Source organism: Microcaecilia unicolor, chromosome 8, assembly GCF_901765095.1.
Source record: "Microcaecilia unicolor chromosome 8, aMicUni1.1, whole genome shotgun sequence".
Classification (NCBI taxonomy): domain Eukaryota; kingdom Metazoa; phylum Chordata; class Amphibia; order Gymnophiona; family Siphonopidae; genus Microcaecilia; species Microcaecilia unicolor.
The window spans coordinates 58336384-58354941 of NC_044038.1; the positions used below are offsets into that span (position 1 = coordinate 58336384).

Below are 18558 nucleotides of genomic sequence, written 5' to 3' on the forward strand. Positions count from 1 at the left end.
AAACGGGTTTGGTTCCACCCCCAGCTGTTCCTGCTGCTTCCTTCTATTGACCGGCTGACATCCTAGGACGCCCATCTCCCTGAAGATGGACTCTCATTGGCTGGCTGCAGTCCCAGCTCCTCCTCCCTGCAGGGCTTTCCTGATTACATCACTTTAGAGCTGTGAACTGATTGGATCCAAACTTCCTGGTGTCCCCCTCCACAGAGCTAAACCAATTGGACAGCATCAGTCTGGGATGTCCCACCCACTCATTACTGGAGGGGGACACCAGAAAGTTCGGATCCAATCAGTTCACAGCTCTAAAGTGATGTAATCAGGAAAGCCCTGCAGGGAGGAGGAGCTGGGACTGCAGCTAGCCAATGAGAGTCCATCTTCAGGGAGATGGGCGTCCTAGGATGTCAGCCAGCCAATAGAAGGAAGCAACAGGAACAGCTGGGGGTGGAACCAAGCCCTGATGCTGCTGATTCCTCACAAAAGAGCGGAGAGCAACAGAGAGGCAGGTATGCCCATCCAAAAAAACCCGCTTTTGTGTTTGCCAAAAAAGAAAGGGTAAATCTACTTCTATCATACACGCAGCTTGTCTGCATGTATGAGAGACGTCTGTAGCATGCGCAGAGCAGCCACACATAGTGATTGACTGTTCTGCGCATGCTCAGCTCACCGACTTGCTTCCCCCATATCGCATCCAAATGAGCTGGGTCGCAAAAGCAACAAGCAGCTCATTTGCATGCGATTTTCTTTGTGAATCCCTCTGTGTTTCTAAATCAGTAAATTTTTTCCGATTTGGAAACGCAGACGGATGCTTGACGGGACCTTTGTGCATCTGGCTCAGTCTCTGTTTTACTTTATTCCTCCCACAACAGTCTTCCTCTTCTGTATCACTATCTCCCTCCTCCCTTAAATCCCATTGCTCTGCCCCTACCCTGAACCCCAGCTAGTGCTCGCCACTCACCCCCCCCCCCCCCCCCGGTCCCTGCCTTTTCAAGCCAGTCAACTGCAACTCAACTTGTAATCTGTGAGGAGATCTCAGTTATGTAGTGCATGCAAGGAGACTTAAGAATAATTCTGAGCTGCAACAGAAGGGAAAATTCTAAATCAAGAATAGAAAGGCCCTCAGCTGGTCACAGAAAAGTGTGGACACCCTTTCAGTCAGTACTTCCTAACACTTCAGACAGAAATAACAGTTTCTAACTTTTGCACCTGCCATATTCACTTTTTAAAAAATTATTCTCAATGTGTTCAAATAGTAATTCAGCATAAAGATGCTGCTATGTGTCACTTGACAACATGCAGAGGACTTGTCAGCCTCTGTTTACTTAGACATTCATTAAAACATATAGTTTGACCAGGTTGATGAAATGTGTGAAACCAACTCTTCATTCTCTGTGCTACTCCTTAGCTTATTGACCTTACTGGGCGTGTCTGGAATTGCAGAAAACTGAGAGGCAGATGCATCAAGCAAACGTTAAAAAATCTAAATCGTTAAAGTCCCTAACGATTTTAAAAAACGAAGAATGCACCAAAACAACAAGTCACACATGCTCGGATCGGTATTGAAAAGTACAATGTATCAAAGAATCACAATACACGTCGGTAATCGGCCCCTAAATCATGCGCAGAGCAGCCAAGCGTTATGTTAGCTGCTCTGTGCATGCCACAAACAGTCAAAACACAAGCACATGGCTCCCAAATAAAAAAAAAAATTAAAAAAGGGTCGGGAGGGGGCTCGTCAGGAGCATCCTGTATGGCCGTCCTTGCCCGCCCTGCCCGAGGTCACCGTCCCCCCCCCCCCCCCGGCTTCCCCTGCATTATAAATTTAAGCAAAACATACCGTTAGCAGCCCCGGCCCCCTTCCCTTCCTCACTACTATGTCTCCCCTCAGCTCCGCCTCCCGACATCCTCCGCCCTGTGCCCCGCCCCCTCTTGGGGGTCATCGCTGCCATTCCCCCCCTCCACCGGGCCCCCCTCCCTCTTACCGGGCCCGTGCAGCGCCTCTCTCCTCTGTCCGAAGGCGCTGCACGGGCAAGAAGAAAAGCTGATGCCTGTCTTCGCACAGCTTCAGTCGCGCGTCTCTCTCCTCCTGGGCCTGTCCCCGTCTGACGTCAGTAACCTACGTAGGTTACTGACGTCAGACGGAGGCAGGCCCAGGAGGAGAGAGACGCGCGACCGAAGCTGTGCGAAGACAGGGTTGAAGGAAGGGCTTCCAGAGGCAGGGGTTTGAAGACTGCCAACATACTGAGGTGGGAATTAGGAGATTACATTTCCAATTGAGTTTAATTTCAGACTTTCTTCTGTTATTGAAATGCGTGGGCTGTTTGCCAGACAGCAGCAGAGAGACATGAAGTCTGACTTCCTAACGCTATCCCAGAGCCTAAAAAAATGAAGACATCTCTTTGTTACCTCTGGATTTCTCTTCCATGGGGACATTTTGAAAGCTTATTTAAGAAATATTTTTGAACTCCTTGGGGCTGGTAGAGGCTTCTGTTTATGGATTGTGCCTTTCAGTTTCCTTTTGACCAATCACAGCGCTTTTAGCTCTGCTAATGCGCTGGGATTGGCTCACAGTTTGTTTGTTTTTTCACTTTACGATTTTTCCTGGCACAGAGCTGTCCTAACGAGAGGTACAGACCTCTCGTTAGATTTCCTGCCTTTTTCCTGCGTAAAGGCAATCGGAAAAGGTTAGTGCATCTCGTTTCAATGGGGTTTGTACACAAATTGCTCATCTGCATTCCGTTTTCGTTAACTGCTAGCTTCCTCGGTAAAAGCCCTATGATGCATGGAACGGATCAAAATTTCCTCGTTGGAGGGTCGTTAAAGGCTAATTAAGCTTTAGTGCATCTGCCTCTGAGTTTCTATAGCTGGTCTTTTTAGATCCCCAGGGCTTGAAAGAGAAATGTTTACATTAAAAGAAGCGATAAAGTTCTTAATGTGATCATTCAGAGTTCTGTGCGTGGGGGGTCTTTTTTTTACAATTTTATTAAACATAAAGTACAGGCATCAAGGAATACGCTTGTCTTTTAAAGTTTTTGTTGTCTCCCCCCCCCCCCCCTCCCCACACACACCTTATCCATATTAAGTCAACAGTGCTACATCAATCTAAAGTTTGTTTGTGTGTGTCTTTTTTTTAAAGGTTGATATGCCAGCTAACAACAAGTGTCTTATCTTCTGCAAGTAATGAATAGCACAGTCTGGAGACCTGAAAACACTACCGTACATTCCTCGTCTCTGCTACTGCAGCCCTGGAACTTGAATCCTCTTTGCCTATCCTTCCTCCTACTACAGCTATACAACTCGGTGGTGGGCTTGCTAAAGCAATGGCGTTTTTTTTTTAATTCCCCCTCCACAGCCATCCTGCATATTCTTTGCATCTAAAGAAATTAAATTAGTTTTCCTCATTCATTATTTCCCCCTTCCCAGAGGACATGCAGGTCCTGCTGCTGGCTGAAGTCATTCTCAAGGCAGCAAGGGTCGCTGGTCCGGGTGTTCCAGAAGACTGGCTGATCCCTGACATAAGGATACTTCTCAACAGGTGTGCTTCCTAGTGTCATCAGAGCAGCCCCACAACCAAGTTTCAAGAGACAGAAGAATGAATAAAAGATGAAAAGGAGACAACAGAGACAGGAGAAAACTGAAGTGTTACGGGGGGGGGGGGGGGGAGTGTTTTTTTCTGTTTAAAATTTTCTATACAATTTTGGCTTATTGCTGCAGAAAGCAATTGCTGTGTGGAAGGGGCACAAGGGTTAGAAATATGGCTTTGGTGTGCATATTTTGAAAGGAGCATTTAAACTTTTATAAAATGTTTTGATGCTTTAGCAGCAAAATTTAGAACCTGTTACCATAAGAATAACAGACTGGTCCAAGTGCAGCTTGAGGGATCTTGTACCAGATACAGCTCTTGCCATGATTGCTTAGAGCTCTGGATTTTCTGTAGCCTGTGCTGACCTTCAATGGGACTAGTGTACAAATTGTCCCTGGGTCGTAGTGGCTTCTCTGTGAACATTCAAGATCTTATCAGTGCTATCACATCTGAAAACAGAGCCTGTATTTATATATTATGGTGAAATACAACTGATTTGTTTTTCTGTAAAAGTTTAACTTGAATTCTGTACTTTATTCTGGGTTTTCCTTTGTTTTCTGTGAGCATTTTATCTGAATCAAAGAGGGCTGCCAGGTGCTACAGATTCTCCCTTTGACAGGGTGGTAGCACCTCTCTAATCGGGACACTCCCTGTTCTGGCTAGATGAGTAAAGGACCAGTAGGACGCTAGAAATGTTGTCATAGTAACGTAGTAGATGATGGCAGATAAAGACCTGTTCGGTCCACCCAATCCCCAACAAAATAAACTCATAATGTATGCATACTTGATTTGTCCTTGCCGTTTTCAGGGCACAGACTGTAAAAGTGTGCCTGGCCCAAGCCTTATTCTCCAACTATTGAAGCTGTCATCGAAGCCCACTCCAGCCCATTCAAATCTCTCCAACCACGATCGGGGCACGGACCGTAGAAATCTTCCAGGCACTGGCCTTCCCTAACTACTGAAGCTGCATCCGCCCAGCCATGATCAGGGCACAGACTGTAGAAGTCTGCCTAGCACTGGCTTTGCTTCTCAGTTACTGTTGTTGCCATCAAATCTCCGCTAAGCTTGTTTGGTTCCATTCATATTATACAGGATACCTTTGTGTTTATCCCACACATTTTAAAATTCTGTTATTGTTTACATCTTCCACGGGAGGACATTCCAGACATCTACCATCCTCTCTAAAAAAGTACTTCCTGATGTTATTCCTGAGTTTCCTTCCCCCCCCCCCCCCCCCCCCCGAAATTTAAATTCATGTCCTCTGAAAAGGTTTGTTTATATATTAATACCTTTCAAATATTTGAATGTCTGTATCATATCGCCCCTGCCTCTCTTTTCCTCCAGGGTATACATCTTCAGGTCATCGTCTTTCCTGATACATCTTGCTAAGCAAACTGCATACCCTTTTCGTTCCTTTTCTCTGAACAGCTTTAAGTCTTTTTACATCCTTAGCAAGATGCAGCCTCCAAAACTGAACACAGTATTCTAAGTGGGGCCTCACCGATGACCTGTACAAGGGCATCAACACCTCCTTTCTTCTGCTGGTTATACCCATTTCTATGCGGCGTACCATCCTTCTGGCTGCGGCCACCGCCTTGTCTTGTCACTTTGAGACTCTCAGACACCATCAGCTCAAGGTCCTTCTCCTGTGCTGTTCTTATCAATCTCTCTTCTATCTGGTACATCTCCTTTGGATATAACTCTGCACTTTTGGCATTAATGTTTTGAAGATATCTTCTCATGGTTTCTACTCCCTCCGGGGTATCCACTCTGTTGGCTATCTTCATGTCATCCACAAAAAGGCAAACTTTTCCTTCTAATCCTTCAGCAATGTCTCTCACAAATATATTAAACAGAATTGGCCCCATGTTCAGATTTTGCAATATCTTTATGCATTTAAGGTAATTTAGGGGCCCTTTTACTAAAGCTCAGCATGTACTAAATTCTAAGAAGCCCATTCTATACCCATGAGCTTCTTAGCGTTTAGCACTTACTAATTCTGTTAGAGTGTAAAAGGGCCCCCTTGTTATATAACAGATGTGTCTTCATACAGACTTATTTTTATGTTTGTCAATTTATGTTTCAATAGTTTTTATTGAAGATATATCACATTGACCAGTCAACAATCTTTGCTCATAGTCATTTGTAACAAGTCTTTCCTGGCAAAACAAAGGAATCACATCATCACATTTTTCCCCCCCCCCTTCCCCCCCCCCCCCCCGCTCCCCCACCAGTTAAATAACAACAAATTATCCACCTTGACATTGTAATTTTTGTTAACATCATTAATTAAATCATCTAACTTCATTTTACAGCAAACTATCTCTTTTCCAGACAGTGGTTCAAGTATCTAAATCTCCCCTTCCCCTTCTTCCTAACAGCATAACTACCCACCCTTCCCCCCTACCCTTCTCTCTGCATTATTAGTTATCTTCCTACTGTGGTCACAGACAACAACTCAATCAAATGTTTAATAAGTAACTTCTAGCCGCTGGGCTCATGGTGTCCCAAAATGGGCTCCACCTTTGTTGAAATTTTTTCCCTTGTTCAGAGTCAAGTGGTGTTGCACCAAGTCTCTCCATCCACACCAAAACCAGCATACGTGTGCGCCATTGTTGTTTCGTTGGGTATCTGTTTGTTAACCATTCAGCCAAAATGGCTTGCTTTCCAGTTACTACAGACCTCCTCACAAATGCTTTGTATCCCTTCCTCGGCGAAGGACCAAGGTCTAGGCCTCCGAACAGCATGGCCGGGTCACACCTCCAGATCTGCCCCCACATACCGGAGACATATGTTGTGATCAATGTCCAAAATTTCTGGATACCTATGCATTATGTTTGTCAATTTAAAAACAATTTTTTTCTAACTGCACTTTCAAATAAATTTATTTTGCTTTATTTCTGAAAAGAAAAGTTTCTGTTGAGGATAAAGGTAACTAATTCTCAGAGATGAATGTTAGGACTGTAGTGAACAACAGGGGTGAGTTCTGGCCAAGCTGTGGCTGGGGATCAGCGAAACTAGCTTCCCCTAGTCTTTTCCCGGATTCACTTTCTCCTCCTCACATGGTTTCTGGAGAGCAGCGGTACCACCACAATGTGAGAGAATGCAGACCTTCATCAGGGCAGCCAGTAGAAGAAAGCAGCTGATAGTAGCACTCGCATTAAGAACAGACATTAGTAGAGCAGAAGGCATTTGACAAATGAACGACTCCTGAGGAAATCAGAAAAAGTCATGGGTTAGGAGATAATGTCCTATTGTGGATTAAGAACTGGTTAAAAGATAAAAAAACAGAGTGTAGAGTTAAATTGTCAATAATGCTCAGTAAAAAAGGATAAATAGTGGGATTCCCCAAGAATTTGTGCTGGGACCGCTGCTTTTTGACATGTTTATAAATGATCTAGAAATGGGGAATGAGTGTGGTAATTAAATTTGCTGATAACTCACAAGAGGATTGTGAAAAATTGCAAGAAAACCTTACGAGACGAGACTGGGCTTCCAAATGGCAGATAATATTTAATGTGAGCTAGTGCAAAGTGATGCATGTAGGAAATAAAAACCCAAGCTATAGCTGCATGATGTAAGGTTCCACATTAGGAATCACCGACCAGGAAAAGAATTTAGGTGTCAATGATATACTGAAACCCTCTGCTCAGTGTGCAGTGGTGGCTAAGAAAGCAAATAGAATGTTAGGAATTATTGGGAAAGGAATGGAGAACAAAAATGATAATGTTATAATGTCTTTGTATCGCTCCAAGGTATAGCCGAACCTCGAATACTGTGTGCAGTTCTGGCCACCGCATCTCAAAAAAGATACAGTGGAATTAGAAATGTAACATACATAGTAGATGATGGCAGAAAAAAGACCTGCACGGTCCATCCAGTCTGCCCAACAAGACAACTCGTGTGCTAGTTTTTGTGTATACCCTACTTTGATTTGTACCTGTGCTCTTCAGGGCACAGACCGTATAAGTCTGCCCAGCACTATCCCTGCCTCCCACCACCGGCTCTGGTACAGAGAAGGACGATGAAAATGATAAAGGAGATGGGACAACGTCCCTATGAGGAAAGTGACAAGACTAAAGCTGCTAGGGCTCTTCAGCTTGGATAAGAGACAGCTGAGGGGAGATATGATAGAGGTCTATAAAATACTGAGTGGAATGGAATGGGTAGATGTGAATTGCTTGTTTACTCTTTCCAAAAATACAAGGACTAAGGGGCATGCAATGAAGCTACTGTGTAGTGAATTTAAAACAAACCAGAGAAAATATTTCTTCAATCAATGTGTAATTAAGTTCTGGAAGTTGTTGCAAGAGGATTTGGTAAAAGCATTTAGTTTAGCAGGGTTTTAAAAAAAGGTTTGCACAAGTTCCTAAAAGAAAAGTCCATAAACCACTGCTAAAATGGAAAAATCCATTGTTTATTCCTGGGATAAACAGCATAAAATCTTTATTTATTTAGATTTTGCTCACACCGTTTTCAGTAGTAGCTCAAGGTGAGTTACATTCAGGTACACTGTTTACTCTTGGGATCATTCTAGGTACTGGTGACTTGGATTGGCCACTGTTAGAAAAGGGATGCTGGGCTTGATGGGCCTTTGGTCTGTTCCAGTATCATGATGCTTATGTACTGTGCGTAGATGTTCTGCAGTACTGTCATAAAAAGCAGGTGCTCAGCAGAGTAGTATTGCATCGACCATTTGTCTAAGTTGTAGTAGAAAATTTAAAGCTATACTAGAAAAAAAAAAAAAAAGAATTCAGCTGGCAGTTAAGAAATAAAATCATTAAAAACCACTTTTTTTGTTCATTGGCAACACCATGCATTGCCATGTGGGCTAATTCCTGACCTTGGCTCTGGAGCAGAGGAGTTAGCGTTCACAGCAGTTCATGGGAAGGGAGTGTCAACTGCATTGCATCAGCAACAGATGCAGCTACCTTCAGAGCAGGCTTATTTGGGCTTCAGAGGGAGCAGCATTCTGTTTCAGGCTTTGGCACAGCATAGCTATAATTGGGGGGGGGGGGGGTACCCACCAAAAGCTCCATCTGAAGCAAAAGGTAAGTAATAATTGTGACCCAGTGGGGTATGTGACATTTATACCACAAGGTATGAGGATATCAACTGCATGATCCTGCAAAATTTCAGTGGACTAATTACGTCTGTAACAAATGGGAAATGTTTATCAATTTTTTTTTTAAAAAGTGATTAATCCCAGAAATCACATACCCCATTTTAGGTACATGTAGGTTTTAGGCTGTAGAACATGGAAATCAAAGCTGGGAAAAAAAAAATTGCATAGTCCCATCCTGCTGACCCTATAATACACAAAACTTTCAAAAATCAAAGTTTCCCCTTGAAACTTTTATAGCCTTTTTGATACCTTTTTGCTCAGCGGGTCACAATTGGAAGCACAGAAATAAGCAGTAAAGCTGCCGTGCCAAAACCAAATTTTTTATGTGCGTTATACAAAAAGTGAGAGCGCCTGTTGTTGAAAATGTCCATGTCTGCACGGGCAGCTACATAGACAGCACCTAGGCTACAAGTACCTGGAAGGATCCCAAGAGTAGCTAAATGACACGCTGCTCATCCCAGGGAAAAGGAGTAGTTTTTCCCCAAATCTACCTTAATAGTAGTTTATGGGCATTTCTTCCAGGAACTTGTCCCAAACCTTTTGTAAACTTGGCTACGCAAACTGATTTTACCACATCCTCTAGTAATGAATTCTAGAACTCAATCATGTGTTGAATGAAAAAACAGTTTCTCTGATTTCTTTTAAATATACTGTTTTATAACTTCATGGTGTATCCTCTGGTATTTGCACTTTATGAAAGCATAAACAGTTACTTAAATGATTGCTACACGATGGTAGGTTCCACCAGAGAAATTATGTAGGCTTTATATTGGACAATATATTGCAATCCTTTGTTCAGTATGCAGCAGTCAAAAAAATATTAGGAACTATTAGGAAAAGAATAGAGAATAAAACAATATCAGAATGCCTCTGTATCTCAAAAAGTGGAATTAGAAAAAAGTACAGAGAAGGGTGACCAAAATGATAAAAGTGGATGGAATGACTTCCTTATGAGGAAAGGCTAACGCGTCTAGGACTCTTCAACTTGGAGAAGAGACAGCCGAGGGGAATTATGATAGAGGCCTATAAAATACTGAGTGGAGCAGAATGGTATGTGTAAACACGTTATTGTTCCCTACATGCATCACTTCACATATGTCCTTAGTAAATTTCATCTGCCACTTGGAAGCCCAGTCTCCCAGTTTTGCAAGGTCTTCCGGCAATTCCTCACAATCCACCTATGAGGCCACAACTTCGAATAATTTTGTGTCTTGCCATTATCTACATGTTTAGTCACATCGTCCAAAAAGTGTAGCAGATTGGTGAGGAAGATATCCCTCCTTGGCTAAATCTGTGTTGACTTTGTCTATTAAACTATGCGTATCTATGGAGTCCTTTTACTAAGCTATGATATAAAGAGGCCTTACCATGCCCTTACATGGGTTTGTTCCCACACACTAAGGCCATTTTTACCACAGCAGTTAAATGGCTGATTTTCCATTTGTTTTCAATTAGTGGCCATGTGCTAATGTTTCCAATAGCGCCTGGGCATTTAAAAATAAATTAGCGCATGTAGGCAGTAAGGGCTTATGTGCTAATCCTGTCCTAATCACAATGATTGATTCACTGCAGACTGCACTTTCAGTGAGAGGGGAAAAGTCTCATAATATCACCATGCTTACGTCCTATATTATTGCTCATCGTCTGGACATCATTAAGCATTCGTGACTTTGTGTAATCAATGACAAAACCCCCTGACCACCTAAATATCAAAATGCAGTGTTGCGAATTGTGTACATCACACGGCTAGCTTTTTTTTATAAACCACCTGCGTTTTTAAGTATCAAAATGTAGTGGTATAAATTGTGTATATCACACGTTGAACTTTTTTTTTAGCTTTTTATAGTTTTTGGTTTCTAGCAATGTCATTTACAATGTTGCTATATTTACTACTACTTATCATTTCTAAAGCACTACTAGACGTACGCAGTGCTGTACACTTGAACATGAAGAGACAGTCCCTGCTCGACAGAGCTTACAATCTAATTAGGATAGACAAACGGGACAAACAAGAGGTAAGGGAATATTAAAGTGAGGATGATAAAATAAGGGTTCTGAACATTTACCAGTAATGCTTAAAGATGTCCAGATGATGAGCAATAATATAGGATGTAAGCATGGTGACATTATGAGACTTTTCCCCTCTCACTGAAAGCGCAGTCTGCAGTGAATCACACAATGGCTGATTTATTCATTGTGATAAAGTTAATTACTTATTGGAAGTTCAAGCCAATTTTCTTTGAATCCTGTCCTAATCAGCACATGGTAATGTAGCTGCACTAACTGATAAGCGTAGAAATGCCCCCTCTGTGATAAAATTAAAAATACTTTTTAGCGCTTGGTTTGCATGTGCTGATCACAAAAACTAGTTCAGGATGCCTGAATGCGTCCTGCGGTAAGCCATTTTAAGTTGCAGTAAATATGTGCGAGCGTTTACCACAGCTTAGTAAAAGGACCCCTATGTATTCAATAATTTTGTTATCTACTACAATAAAACTCACCCTCAACGTTCTGAGGACACTGACATCAGTGAAGCCAAGCTCTGACTTCCTTCAAAAAGGTTCGAAGGTTCGTGGTGGTGAAGCCACCAAAATCGCTCCGGGCCCCACCCTCAAGGGCGGAGCAATGGCAGAACAACGAAGGGGTTGGCAGGGAGGGAGGCAGGGGGGGGGGGAATTGCTCCAGGACCCGCCCTCAAGGGCGGAGCAATGACAGAACAACGAAGGGGTTGGCAGGGAGGGAGGCAGGGAGGTGGGGGGGTGGGAAATCGCTCTGGGCCCCGCCCTCAAGGGCGGAGCAATGGCAGAACAACGAAGGGGTGTGCAGGGAGGGAGGCGGGGGGGAAATCGCTCCGGGCCCCGCCCTCGAGGGCAGAGCAATGGCAGAACAACGAAGGGGTTAGCAGGGAGGGAGGCGGGGGGGGGGGAAATCGCTCCGGGCCCCGCCCTCGAGGGCGAAGCAATGGCAGAACGACGAAGGGGTTGGCAGGGAGGGAGGCGGGGGGTGGGAAATCACCGGGCCCCGCCCTCGAGGGCGGAGCAATGGCAGAACAAAGAAGGGGTTGGCAGGCAGGGAGGGAGGCGGGGGGTGGGAAATCGTTCCGGGCCCCGCCCTTGCGTCAAACATCATGACGTTGGGGACGGAGCAATGGCAGAACAACAAAGGGGTTGGCCAGGGAGGGGGGGGGTTGGCGACGAAAACCTTGCTAGCGCCCGTTTCATATGCTCTGAAACGGGCTTCTTTTACTAGTTTTATAATAATTTCTACAAATATTCTGTCCGCTATGGTGGTGTCCTCCCTGAGTTTTTACCCTGAATCATGTAATGGTCTAACCGACTTCCTTCAACATCTTCTTGCTTTGAATATACCTGAAAGATCTTGTATTATGACTTTTGCTTCTAAGATAAACTTCTTTTCAAAATGTCTTTTTGCACACCTTAGTTGTGCCTTGCATCTAACTTGCCAGTGTTTATGCTGGTTCCTGTTTTCTTCATTTGGATCCATTTTTTGCAAGATGTTATTTTGGCTACGATAGCCTCTTTCACCTCACCTTTTATTCATGCTGGCCTTCCACTTTTTTTAATACATGGATTACATCTGGTCTGAGATTCCAAGATGGTATTTTTAAAACAATGTCCTTGCCTGATGTAAATGCTCAACCTCTGCAGCTGCTTCATTCAGTTTTCTTTTTCTAACCATTTTCCTAATTTTATCAGCCACCTTTTTGAAAGTTAAGTACTATCACAGTAGATTGTCCTCCTGCCTGTTATTAAGTCACATTTGAACCTTTCAAAGTAAAAATGAGCCATATCCATTCTTTTCATTATTTTAGTTGTCACTGATTCATAGCCTCTAGGGCCTAAAGACAGAAGAAAACTCAGTGAAAAAAAATCCACCAAAGTGGAAGAACACCAAGATCCCACGTTACGTCGATAGAAGAAGGGCAGTGGGAAATGGACCAATGACTTCAGAGACTAGGACAACAGACTATTATTGATGATGGTTTATTGTAGTCTACAATAAACTATCGTCAATAATAGTCTGTTGTCCTAGTCTCTGAAGTCATTGGTCCATTTCCCACTGCCCTTCTTCTTCAGAAGAAAACTCAGGCCATGTTCGTACCTACATACATACAAATTAAAGCTGATTCAGGCATTGCTTGTTCTTTTTACTGAAATGTGTACCTCACAACTTAGATGGCCAATATCTCTCATTGTAACAAAGTGGATCTGGTTGTTCTTGGGGGCTTATTTGATCATGTTATGGCTATTATCGCCAAGTGGCTCCAGTACTGTTACATCTTGCATGAAATCCTATGTTCCTCTAAGGATCAGGTCTAAAATTGCTCCCTTTCTTGGTTCCTGAACCAGCTGCTCTGTGAAGAAATATTTTACTTCACCTAGGAGTTATACCTCCCTGGCATATAGTTGGTACTGGAGTAAGTGAAATCACCCATTATTATAATATTGCCAAATTTGTTAGCTTCCCTAATTTTGGTTAACATTTCAACATCTGTTCATTCTGGCCAGGTGGATGATGGTATACCCCTAACACTACATTTTTCCCCTTTATCCATAAATTTTTTATCCAATAAGATTCCACATTGCAATTAATTTCCAACAAAATATTTAATCTCTTTGACTTGGTGCTCGTTAACATATAGCAGCACCTCTCCTACAATTAGATCCACCCTATCATTGCAAAATAATCTGTATCCCTATTAGTTATCCTCCTTCCACCAGGTCTCTGAGATGCCTATGATATCTACCTTTTTCATTTAGGATTTCTTTACAAAGCCACACTAACGATTCCTGTGTGGTAAATGAGAGGAAGCCCATTCAATTCCTATGGGCTTCCTCTCATTTGCCACACGGGAATCGCTAGCGTGACTTTGTAAAAAACGCCCTTAGTGCTTTATACTCTAACTCTCCTATCATATTTTATAGGCTTCTAGCATTTGTATACAGACATTTCAGAGTTTGTTGTAACTACAACCTGCTTAGCAGTCAACAGGGATTATTTGGAATCTTTCAACTTTGTGCTTTACATAAAGTCACATGGGCTATTTTGACCTTTATTGGGAATCTTTCAGGATGCCCTAATTTCCCTGTTTTGATAGGGCGCTTCACAGCTACATCCTTCTGAACCATGTGCACCTAAGTCATTGTCAGTTTTCCCCCATGGTCTAGTTTACAAGTACATGACGGTGTTGCCATTCATTAAAAGGTGCAGTCTGCCCAGATCCATGAATGTGGCAGTGGTAGAATTAGGATTGGAACCCAAGTGTTTTGCTAACTGCTACAAATGTGCTTTCATAAGGGCAACAAATGTTATCTGCTCTCTGTCTGGATCAGTATACAGGCATTATTTACCATTATCATACTAGGCCAAGCTGTCTAGGAAAACAGATTTGATTCTGACACTGGAGGAGCAGGGGCGTATCTGGAATCCGGCGGTAGGGGGAGCCAGAGAGGGGGGGCACATTTTTGCCTCCCTTCCCCCCCCCGCCGCCGCTGCCGCCTCTCTCCACCCCCTCCCCGCCGTCAACCCTCCCCCGTTGCTTACTTTTGCTGGCGGGGGGCCCCAACCCCTGCCAGCCGAGGTCCGACCCGCAATCTCCATATTTCGTCTTCCTCCGTGGCCATGTGCTTCAAGGAAGTAACGCTGCAGTGCTGATTGGTTGAATCCAGTTCGGCGTCTGACGTGGCTGCGACGTCAGACGCCGAACTGGATTCAACCAATCAGCACTGCAGCGTTACTTCCTTGAAGCACATGGCCACGGAGGAAGACGAAATATGGAGATTGCGGGTCGGACCTCGGCTGGCGGGGGTTGGGGCCCCCCGCCAGCAAAAGTAAGCAGCGGGGGAGGGTTGACGGCGGGGAGGGGGGCCAGGGCGAAATCTGCGGGGGCCCAGGCCCCTGTGGCCCCACGCAGATACGCCCCTGTGGAAGAGAAGGACATCCCTTTCTGAAGAATGTTTACCCAGCTCATAATTTATTTGTGCCCTCAGTTTGCAGGACAGAGAATGAACAAAGATTTTCCTGTTTCTGCGAAGAACAAAAGCTGTCTGCAATAGGAACAAAAGAGAGAAACCTTGCAAAAAGAATGCTTTAGGTATTAGAAAATTCACAGGTTGCCTTTTCTGGATTAAGATTTAGGGTCCCTTTTACCAAGTGGCAGTAACAAGTGGCCTGCGGTGACATCGGCGCATGGAATTGCTCCATGCTGAGGCCACCTTTTACCGCAGTGGGTAAAAGGGCATTTTCTTAGGGCAATAAATGGCCGTGTACTACTTAAAAATTGTCACATGAAATTAGAAAAGGTTCAAAGAAGAGCGACCAAAATGATAAAGGGGATGGAACTCCTCTTGTATATTACAAAAAAAAGGCTAGAGAGGTTAGGGGTCTTCAGCATGGAAAAGAGTCAGATGAGGGGAGATATGATTGAGGTCTACAAAATCCTGAGTGGTATAGAACGAGTAGAAGTAAATCGATTTTTTTACTCGTTCCAAATATATGAAACTAGGGGGCACTCGAGGAAGTTACATTACTTTTAAAACAAATAGGAGGAAATATTTTTTCACTCAACGAATAGTTAAGCTCTGGAACTCTTTGCCGGAGGATGTGGTAACAGTGGTTAGCATATCTGGGTTTTAAAAAAGTTTGGACAAATTCCTTGAGGAAAAGTCCATATTGAGACAGACATGGGAGCAACTGCTTGCCCTGGAATTTATAGTATGGAGTGTTGCCATGATTTGGGTTTCTGCCAGATACTTGTGACCTGACTTGGCCACTGTTAGAAAACAGGATACTCTTATGTTCTTATGTACTGCTAGAGCCCTTTCCACTTCTTATTTAGGAAGTGGTGAAGGCTTTGGTAGTACCACCAGGCACACCTACTCCCCACGCACTGGTGCTAGAAAATAAAAACTATTTTCTAGAGGCAGAACCAGAACTACTGCCAGACTGCTAACTCTACCACCCAGTGATAAAAGGAACCCCTAATTTCTTGGGCTAAAAGTGGGTTACATTCAGGTACAATAGCTATTTCTCTGCCCTAAAGGTATTATTTACTAGTCTGTGTTAACATATTAATGCCCATTAGGCACTAAGGAGGGCATTCAATGAATTGTGCAGAGATTTTGATGCTGGAAAACGGCGCACAGCACTGTTCTATAAATGACGCTCTGGATGAGTGCCATTTATAGAATAGCAGAGCCCTACATGCCAAATGTTGGGTGCTGGTATTTACACCAGCTGAAACTTGGTATAAATGCTGTTACCCAACTCTGCTTTGTATTGAAACCTGGCCATGTTGGCAGAGGCTTCATCTTTGAAGAAGCTAAGTAGATTAATTAAATCTCATGTTTCTATGCTTACTTAAAAGTATTCTACAACAATGGATCCATAAAGAATGGGTAGTACTGCATAAGAAAATTTATGAACTGTAGTATATTGACCAAAATGTCTGAAGATCTATTTCTAAATATAAAAAATATATATACAGTGGTGGAAATAAGTATTTGATCCCTTGCTGATTTTGTAAGTTTGCCCACTGACAAAGACATGAGCAGCCCATAATTGAAGGGTAGGTTATTGGTAACAGTGAGAGATAGCACATCACAAATTAAATCCGGAAAATCACATTGTGGAAAGTATATGAATTTATTTGCATTCTGCAGAGGGAAATAAGTATTTAATCCCTCTGGCAAACAAGACCTAATACTTGGTGGCAAAACCCTTGTTGGCAAGCACAGCGGTCAGACGTCTTCTGTAGTTGATGATGAGGTTTGCACACATGTCAGGAGGAATTCTGGTCCACTCCTCTTTGCAGATCATCTCTAAATCATTAAGAGTTCTGGGCTGTCGCTTGGCAACTCGCAGCTTCAGCTCCCTCCATAAGTTTTCAATGGGATTAAGGTCTGGTGACTGGCTAGGCCACTCCATGACCCTAATGTGCTTCTTCCTGAGCCACTCCTTTGTTGCCTTGGCTGTATGTTTTGGGTCATTGTCGTGCTGGAAGACCCAGCCACGACCCATTTTTAAGGCCCTGGCGGAGGGAAGGAGGTTGTCACTCAGAATTGTACGGTACATGGCCCCATCCATTCTCCCATTGATGCGGTGAAGTAGTCCTGTGCCCTTAGCAGAGAAACACCCCCAAAACATAACATTTCCACCTCCATGCTTGACAGTAGGGACGGTGTTCTTTGGGTCATAGGCAGCATTTCTCTTCCTCCAAACACGGCGAGTTGAGTTCATGCCAAAGAGCTCAATTTTTGTCTCATCTGACCACAGCACCTTCTCCCAATCACTCTCGGCATCATCCAGGTGTTCACTGGCAAACTTCAGACGGGCCGTCACATGTGCCTTCCGGAGCAGGGGGACCTTGCGGGCACTGCAGGATTGCAATCCGTTATGTCGTAATGTGTTACCAATGGTTTTCGTGGTGACAGTGGTCCCAGCTGCCTTGAGATCATTGACAAGTTCCCCCCTTGTAGTTGTAGGCTGATTTCTAACCTTCCTCATGATCAAGGATACCCCACGAGGTGAGATTTTGCGTGGAGCCCCAGATCTTTGTCGATTGACAGTCATTTTGTACTTCTTCCATTTTCTTACTATGGCACCAACAGTTGTCTCCTTCTCGCCCAGCGTCTTACTGATGGTTTTGTAGCCCATTCCAGCCTTGTGCAGGTGTATGATCTTGTCCCTGACATCCTTAGACAGCTCCTTGCTCTTGGCCATTTTGTAGAGGTTAGAGTCTGACTGATTCACTGAGTCTGTGGACAGGTGTCTTTCATACAGGTGACCATTGCCGACAGCTGTCTGTCATGCAGGTAACGAGTTGATTTGGAGCATCTACCTGGTCTGTAGGGGCCAGATCTCTTACTGGTTGGTGGGGGATCAAATACTTATTTCCCTCTGCAGAATGCAAATAAATTCATATACTTTCCACAATGTGATTTTCCGGATTTAATTTGTGATGTGCTATCTCTCACTGTTACCAATAACCTACCCTTCAATTATGGGCTGCTCATGTCTTTGTCAGTGGGCAAACTTACAAAATCAGCAAGGGATCAAATACTTATTTCCCCCACTGTATATATATATATATATATATATATATATATAGTTTGAGAAATGATGACAAGTTAATTTACTTTTCTGGGACTTTATATTGTTACCCAACTGAGCATTTTGGCACATAAATGAGGATTCTATAACCCCACATGTAACTTTTAAGAACACTATGGTCACCCCCCTTGGTTTGTGTTCTAGGGGATGTAGGAGCATGGGGTTATAGAATAGGGTGTGGGGAGATGTCGTGCAAATTTCAATCACTGCCAATTAACTGCCATAATTGATTGCTAGTATCATGTGGCTTGTAAGCTAATTAATTTGCTATTCACTCACAAATTTCAGCACCAAAATCTTGATGCCATGTATAGAATCCGGGGGTTAGTAAATAGGCCCCATTGCTTGTGTTAAATAATATGCATTAAATTACATTAACATAGGTTATTAAAGAAGGTCTTAAATATGTACCTGAGGTAGTGGAGGGTGACATGACTTTCCTTAGGTGACAAAGAGGCATGTTTTCAAAGTTTTGAAAATGAGCCCCATAGGATTTGAACCATAGCTTCTCTGGTTTTTAAGTCCACTTCTAATGGCTGGACTGCTCCAATCCTCTAGCTAGGGTCCATCGCAACTGAACTCTTCTGCTTTTCCTTTTTGTATTTTTAAGGTTAACATACTCTTCTATAACTGAATTACCAACATCAATCCCAGACAAAAATTGCGTAAAATTGACCTCAATGTGGTATTTTTTGAAAGGGAAATCTGCAATGATACTTAGGGC

General features: G+C 43.4%; 1 protein-coding gene across 1 annotated transcript in view; it reads left to right on the forward strand.

Annotated features, from left to right (window-relative positions):
* METTL26 (methyltransferase like 26) overlaps positions 1-18558 on the forward strand; it is a 33553-nt gene that overhangs the window by 11737 nt on the left and 3258 nt on the right. The window contains exon 6 of the mRNA XM_030211208.1: positions 3131-3633. Within this exon, the coding sequence (XP_030067068.1) occupies positions 3131-3175 (45 nt within the window). The 3' untranslated portion in view covers positions 3176-3633. The remainder of the gene's footprint in view (positions 1-3130; positions 3634-18558) is intronic.